Here is an 8,073-nt window from a genome sequence, read left to right on the forward strand (position 1 = left end):
TTTTAATATGATCTAATCTCTCTAAATTATTAAAAATAATATATTATTATCACTAATTGGTTTTGTTCGATTTTTTTTTTATTTTTTTAGATCAAAATCGAATCAAATTGAAATAATAAAAAATTTTGAAATGAAAAATCAAACCGAACCAAAATGAATAAAAAACCGAATCGAATTTTTAAATTAATTTAATTCGGTAAGTTTTTTTGATTTGAACCGAATACTGCTCACCTCTAGTCGTCTCAGTCTCTTTTACCGCACCTGTATTTATGAGGCCGATAATGTATAGTGGAGATGGCCAGAGTGTATGAGGTAGGCATCTTACCCTGATTTCACCCAATATTCGCCCGCACCGTTTTATTTATGAGCCTGATGCTCGATGATGTATAGTGGAGATGACCAGTGTGTATGAGGTCGGCATCTTATCCTCATTTCATTAGGTAGTACCCGATTCACTTGATTTTTATCGTGGTGAATCTCCTTCGATCATCATGGTCTCCCACATTCAATATCATGTTGTGGTACAAGCCTTAAAATGCTCTGCTCATCGATTCTGGACTTTGACAATAAGAGTATTGATGGTCTGATTTAACCATCTCATATATCGGATTTTCTATTACTTGATTGGACAAGACAAAAAAAATCATGAAATCTTTTTAAATTTTCTATATATATATCACAGTTTTAATAGACTTGGTTATTTCTTTTATTTTTAATATATATAAATAAAGTTTAATATTTTTATATTTATTTACTATTATTTAATAATTAATAATTCGACATTGTAAATAGTATTTGTATTGATGATCAATCAATTTCTTTAGTTTGAAATTAAATTAGAATTTGAAAATTAAAAAAATCAAATTGCTTAAAATTTTAAATCAAAGCAAATAGACAGTATAGGTATAATTGAATTAAGAGTATTCTTTAACTAAAATATGACTATTTCGAGCAATAAATTCCAACATCCAATTCTAGCAATCAACAATTTTTAGCAATCAACAAATTTTAAAGATAAAAAGACTCAGCTACAAATAAAAATTGTATAACAAACCCACAAAATACAGATTATACCATAAAAATAATACAGGTTATATTGATTGTACGCTTAAAAGAGCAAGCAGTAAAACAATGCCATCAGGGAATTGAGAGTTATTAAAGATTCGATAGATCAGCAATCGGCGGATTTACAGCAAAGAACAAGAAAATAGGCCATTGTTATTAAGGCAATTCAACATTAATTTACCTTCAATCGCTATTTTTTGCGTGCTTAGACATATGAGAAAGAAGAAGATTGATTATATATTTGAAAGCAAATCATCAAAAATAAATCATAATATTATCGATAAATCAAAAGTTACTAAAAAGTTAATAAATCTGCAATAAAAATAAAAGATTAACTGTATTCGAGCAACCTCTTAAATATAAACCACAATGCCATCGATAAATCGATAATTATTAAAATGGATATGCAATCTATACTTAATTACATTGATAATGAATCGTGAGTCGATGGATTTATAATCAATACTTAATTTTATTATTGGTGGATCTATAGTAAAGAATGGAAAAATAGGTTATTGTATTTTCTGCATCCTTAAATGTGTGAAGGAGAAAAAATTCGAAAAATAGTGTACTAAAGGAGAAGAAATCTATCAAAGGAAATGTTTGATTGACATGTAGAGACGAATAAGATATGCTAGGGCTAAAGAATACGTGTGCGTAAATACATATGTTAAACGGTGTAGTTTAACATCTAAATTGATTTGTTTGGTTTCTAATGAAAATAACATAATCGAATAAAAATTTGAAAACATCCAAAATTAAAAAAATTGAAAATTAAACTTTTCATCTTATTTTAAAAAATAACATAAATAGAAGGATGCAAGATTTTTTTTTCCTTTATTATTTTCTTTACTTTTATTTGGATAAATAATAATCATAATTTCTTATAAAAATAATAAAAATAAAGCAAACAAATTATATAGTTTACAATCTTAAGAAGAATAGAGGGGAAAAAAAAAATCCAAGTTATACTAAATTTTAGCCCAATCCTTCTCTCATGTAATATCTAGCTTAAAAGATTTAAACGCAAAAATTAAAAAAAATTAAAATCAAGATTCACAAATTCATTATATTTTTATCAAAAAAATATTAAACAATAATCTAAATTAACCTGTGGATAAGGCAAGGTTCAATCTTTATTGCTTTGAATTGGGAGTTGGCTTTGAAAGTGGGACAAGAAACAAATGCTACTACCAACTACATTTCACTTAAGAATATCTTTACACAGAAACATCTTCAAGAATCAAAACCAGATCCTGAAAGGATTCTGCTCTTCCAATTTCATCTCTCCCAAATCCAAATTCTCAGAATTAATCAAAAGGCAACACTAGTTTTCGCCACTGCATAGCTTCTGCTTCGAGGATACAACTCACCCTTTGCCGCTTTCAAATTCGCACCATGGCTGCTTCCATCTTCATCAGACGGCTTCTCTTCATCAATCCTTCCCATGAATCCCATCCCAACACTGCTACTCTTAGGCAACTGTTTCGATGGAATTGATTGTTGCTGCTTCATTTGATGCAATAACATGTCGATTTCATTCTTGTGACCAAGGCTCCTGACTGATGCAGCCCTTATAAGATCTCTGAAATCGTCATTATCGTTGGACATGGATGATCCCATACTGTAACTCTTGGGCAATTGACCATTTGGCAGAGACATGGAGTGGCCGGAGCTAGCTCTGGCTGCGCAGCCAGTCATGCTCTTGACGTAAAGATCCCTGGCTTTGCCCAGTACCTTTAGTGGGATGGTGACGATCCTCATGAACTTGCTCTGGCTGTGCCCTTTGGCTCCCATGATGAAAGAAAAAGATTGAAACTTGGAGGGAGGTGATCAAGAATTCAAGATTAAAATTAGCAAAGAGCTGATCTTGGTTGATAGATCTTGAGAGAAAAAGAGAGAGGGGTGAGGCTTGTTAATGGAGTTTTTGATGGGGAAGAAGAAGCAATTAATATGAGGAACCAGGTTGAGTTGCGGCAGTAGATTTAAACCGAGCGAATTGGGTTTTGACTTTTAAGAGCACACCGGATTGGAAAGCCTTAAGATAAGGACAACGTTTAGGAGGCTTTTAGGCTAATCAGTAAAAGAATAATTTACACTTTCGATCCCTAAAATTTAATAAATTTATAATTTAATCCTTATAATTTAATAAAAAATAATTTAGATTTTAAATTTTATTTTATTAATAAAATAATCATCCCTTAAATTTATTATTAATTAATTATAAATTAAAAAAATCACATTGAAGAACTAAAAAAAATAAAAATATTAAATTATAAAATTATATTATTATAAATATTAAAAATTTTAAAGGATAAAAAATGATTTTATTTTTTTGAGAGAATAAATATTTTTTATTAATTAAAATTTTAAAATATTTTTAAAAATATATTTTATGAAATAAATGAAGTATAAAAGTGTCAAATATTGTAAATTACTCTTAAAAAAAAAAAAAAGCTTGGGTTTGGGCTGACTGTTGAAATTTCGTGCGGTTGGATTTTTCTTTTCGTTCCCATCTCTTTGCTTTTGCTGACTCATCCTTAATCAATTACAATGAAATAATTATTCATATTAAATTAAATTTTATTTGTGTGTGAATATATTTTACTATAAATTATAAATATTAGTACAAAGAATATTCATAATTAAGAAGTTTCTGTAACAGATGTATGGTTTCTTAATTGCTAGTGAATTTCACACATTAAGAATCTGCACATTAAAATTAATACAATTTGAGGCCACGTTCAATATTTTATTTTCAAAATTTCTAATTAAAAATTGAAATAATACTTTTCAAGTATTATATATATAGGGCTCAGAAAATTTTATTTAACCTCATCCAATGCGAAATTAGTTGGAAAGTAGACTTGTTTAGTTTCAAAAATTCAAGGCAGCAATTAAGAAAGCCGGCCAGTGGGGGACTTCGCAATTTGCATTAATTGCTTGGTTGAAATTTTTATACATTACAAAGTTGTCAATCAACAAAGAAAAAGCTCAATTAGATGTCAATAATTTTTCTTAAGAAAGAAAAAAATATCTGTAAAATGGTCATTCACATTTTCTTCTATTTTATTTTAATAAATATATATAGTTAAAACATTAATACATAGTTTTTTTATGTGTTTATTTTATATAAATAAAAATATTAAAATATGCTCTTTTTCTCTGTAACCATTCGTACCACTTTGTTTATTGACCATTACTTTTATAATCCTAATATTTTGAGATTTTCGAGTTTTCTAACATAGTGGAGATTATTTTCCACAAGAACTAAACTCTGTGGGATTCTCCAGAACTCTGCGTAAGGCAATGACCAATGAGTAATGTAGTGATTTCTTCTTCTGGTTTTTCTTTGTAAATATGCTAAAAGAATATGCATGAAACTTCACTTACAATTAAAGAGTATTACTTGGCGAGAAACACTTTTTTTTATCAAAAGTAGAGGATTCTCTCGCTCTATTATAAAAGGAGATTCTCTTATCCCAGTTCAAATCTGTAGGGGTAACCCAACTCCCCTTAGTATTCAAGATATTATTTCTGACTCGTTAGATATCGCTAAATTCTTTTAGTTTATCTCTTTTTCTTGGATACGTCGGACTCACAATCAGACTTCACATCTCCTTTGTAAAAAGTTTATCAAAAATAATTCGTTCAAAATAAATCCCTTATATTAGATGAATTTTATTTTCTTCTTGCCACTTGATGGCTTTTAGCAATCAACTATATCTTATAAAAAAAAAAAAAAAAAAATTCAAACACTGAGCCTACAAAAGCTGCCACTTGGGTTTCAGTCTCGCCACGCTAATTATCAAATTATTATTATTATTATTATTATTATTAGATTATAATAATATATAAATTAATTATTATAATTTTATTTAATATTATTTTATTTAAAAAAAATCTTTTAAAATATTTTTAATATATATTAAAAATATAATTAAAAAGACCGTCCAGGTCCACATTAATAATACAGAGGCGCCCACCGGATAAGTGACACACAGTTAGGGGCAATGCCTCCATCAATCAATCAATGCCGCTGCACCAAACAGCAACGCGTGTCGGAGGAATATGGAAAGGGTAAATTACCTTTTAAGTATTTTTTATATTTTTAAAACTTAATAATTTAATATATATGTTTTAATTCTATTAAAATTGGAGGTATTTCATTTAATTTTTTAGTTATTTTTAAATAAATTAAATACTTAAAATAATATCAAAATTCATATGTATATTTTTAATTTTTTTAAAAAATAAATAATTTAATTTTATTAAATTTTAAAAAATATTATTTTGAAGGAAAAATAAAACTAAAGGAAATGAATTAAACGGTTGAATTTTAAAAATTTTAAATATATACGTTAATTTTATATGTAAAATAATTTTTAAATATAAAAATAATATTAAAATGATTAATGTTTAATTTAAATTGAAAAAAATTATAAAATCGAATCAATTTAAAATTTTAATTTATTTTTTATTTTTTTAATTTGATTTAATTTTTATTTTTAAAATTTTTAGCTATTTTAATTTAATTTAATTTTAATTAAAAAATTAATAAAATCAAATTAACTAATCAATGAGAATATTATTTTATTTTTTATGATATAAAAATAAATTATAACTAAAATTAAAATATTTTAATTAAAATATAAAATATTAAAAATAAAATATAAAAATTAAAAATCTAACCCATAAAATTAAATCAATTCAATTTTTAAAATATTAAATATTTAATTTTCATTTTTACAGTTGACTTCTTGAACTGAAGCCGAGCCCAAATAACGTTTCCTGTGAAATGATACACAAAAGATAACAGATAAGAAGACTCGTTTTCTTTTATTTTGGTAGACGTGGCTAATTTTCTTCCGTGGACTCTGTACACGCTAAAATAATATAAAAACCCACGTGGCTAATTAGAAAGAGCCTGATAGAAAATTTTATTCATTTTAATTTTAATATTTTTCTTTTTTAGTTGGCGTGACTCATCAAGTATGAAGGAGAATTATAATATTTCAAAATGGTCCTTTTTTTTCCATTTTAGAATATAGCTGTCCAACTAAATGATTCAACGGTAATTACATAGACAATAATAATAATAATAATAATAATATTATTATTATTATTATTATTATTGTTATTATTATTTTAAAATTTAATAATTAAATAAAATAACTAAGTAAATTATTAAATTAACTTTTATAAAATTAAAATAGTTTGAGTTGCTTTAGTTATAATAATAAAGTTTGGGATAAATTTTAGTAATTCAAAGTAAACTTTAATTAGATTTCGGATAATTCAAGTATTGAATAGATTCAATAGATTGGAGTTTTAATTCGCACGGGATAATTTTCATCAGTGCCCAAATCTTTTTGGGCTAAACCCTAATATTATTCCGTTTGGGCTAACAGTGGGCCCAAAACCCAATAACAAGAGGCCAGTTGGATCTCTACGTGGCTTTTTCTCCGCTTTACATTCTCTGCAGTCAAGCACACACTCTTTTGAAATGATTGCCCATTGAGAAGCAGTCATTTCTATTTGCCAAAATGAAGATATGGCTACTTAGGCTGAGAATATTATCGACGGCATTGATGTTGTACTCATGTCAAGCAACCGGCAATCTCCACCCGCTGATTTTAGTGCCCGGGAATGGTGGAAACCAGCTAGAAGCCAGGCTAACTCGTGGGTACAAGCCCACGAGCCTGGTGTGCAATCGTTGGTACCCGCTGGTGAAGCAAAAGGATGGATGGTTCAGGCTCTGGTTTGATCCTAGCGTCTTACTGGCACCATTCACAGAGTGCTTTGCTGATCGTATGATGCTTCATTACAACGAAGAATCAGATGATTACTTCAACGCCATTGGGGTTGAAACCAGAGTCCCTAATTTTGGCTCTACTCAGTCTCTTCTCTACCTTGATCCCAACCTCAAGTAAGGCTCTTGTTTCGTTCTTAATTAAACCAATTGCATAGTTGCTCTTTCGTTTTATGACTGGATGGTTACTCACAGGCACGTTACGGAGTACATGGCAACGCTGGTGGAATCTCTGGAGGAGATTGGCTACGTCGACGGTGAAACACTTTTTGGAGCTCCATACGATTTTCGATATGGGTTAGCTGCAGAAGGTCACCCAAGCAAGATTGGCACAAAGTTCTTGCAAGATTTAAAAGAATTAATAGAGAAAGCAAGCAGTGTTAATGGAGGAAAGCCAGTGATAATTCTCTCACACAGCCTAGGGGGCCTTTTTGTGCTGCAACTTCTCAACCGAAACCCACCATCTTGGCGAAAAAAATTTATCAAACACTTTGTAGCACTATCTGCGCCATGGGGTGGTGCTATAGAAGTAATGCTTACTTTTGCTTCTGGGAATACACTGGGAGTGCCATTGGTTGATCCACTGCTGGTAAGGGAAGAGCAGAGAAGCTCAGAGTCTAACTTATGGCTTCTGCCAAATCCTATCATATTTGGGACAAAACAACTCGTTATTACTCCAAATGCTAGTTATTCAGCCAATGAAATAGCACAATTTCTTGAGAATATTGGGTTTTCAGAAGGGATTCATCCTTATAAATCTCGCATTTTGCCTTTGATTGAGAAGACAATTGCTCCCGAGATTCCCATTACGTGTATAATTGGGAGTGGTGTGAGGACAGCAGAGACATTGTTGTATAGGAGAAATGGGTATGATGAGCAGCCAGAAATTGTGTATGGAGATGGAGATGGCACGGTGAACATGGCTAGCTTGTTGGCGTTGGAATCTCTGTGGACTGGGAATAAAAATCAATACGTTAAGGTAATAAGAATTGGTGGGGTTTCTCATACATCAATACTTAAACAGGATATTGCTCTTGATGAAATTATAGGAGAAATTTCTTGCATTAATTCTAATGCAATGAGAACAGCAGTTTGAAGATTTGATTTGCATGATAGAGAATGTAATCTAATTTGGTTTGTAGCAGGCATTTTAAACTGTTCATATGAATAATGATACATATCGGCTCCTTGGAACT

General features: G+C 29.5%; 2 protein-coding genes across 2 annotated transcripts; one reads left to right on the forward strand and one right to left on the reverse strand.

Annotated features, from left to right (window-relative positions):
• Positions 1-2,183: 2,183 nt before the first annotated feature.
• LOC110614574 lies at positions 2,184-3,079 on the reverse strand. Its single transcript, XM_021756138.2, has one exon. It carries the CDS (start codon positions 2,860-2,862, stop codon positions 2,380-2,382), a length of 483 nt encoding a protein of 160 aa, XP_021611830.1. The 5' UTR covers positions 2,863-3,079; the 3' UTR covers positions 2,184-2,379.
• A 3,502-nt stretch (positions 3,080-6,581) lies between these two features.
• On the forward strand, positions 6,582-8,073 carry LOC110614739 (lecithin-cholesterol acyltransferase-like 1). The gene is made up of 2 exons (XM_021756380.2): positions 6,582-6,994; positions 7,073-8,073. Exons 1-2 carry the CDS (start codon positions 6,612-6,614, stop codon positions 7,971-7,973), a joined length of 1,284 nt encoding a protein of 427 aa, XP_021612072.1. The 5' UTR covers positions 6,582-6,611; the 3' UTR covers positions 7,974-8,073.

The sequence above is a fragment of the Manihot esculenta genome, chromosome 5, assembly GCF_001659605.2.
Source record: "Manihot esculenta cultivar AM560-2 chromosome 5, M.esculenta_v8, whole genome shotgun sequence".
Lineage (NCBI taxonomy): Eukaryota > Viridiplantae > Streptophyta > Magnoliopsida > Malpighiales > Euphorbiaceae > Manihot > Manihot esculenta.

Bases quoted from the DNA above. Each gene is read 5' to 3' on its own strand.
- LOC110614574 (XM_021756138.2), bottom strand. From the start codon at position 2,862: ATGGGAGCCAAAGGGCACAGCCAGAGCAAGTTCATGAGGATCGTCACC.
- LOC110614739 (XM_021756380.2), top strand. From the start codon at position 6,612: ATGAAGATATGGCTACTTAGGCTGAGAATATTATCGACGGCATTGATG. The intron at 6,995-7,072 runs GTAAGGCTCTTG...GGTTACTCACAG, and splicing joins TACCTTGATCCCAACCTCAA to GCACGTTACGGAGTACATGG.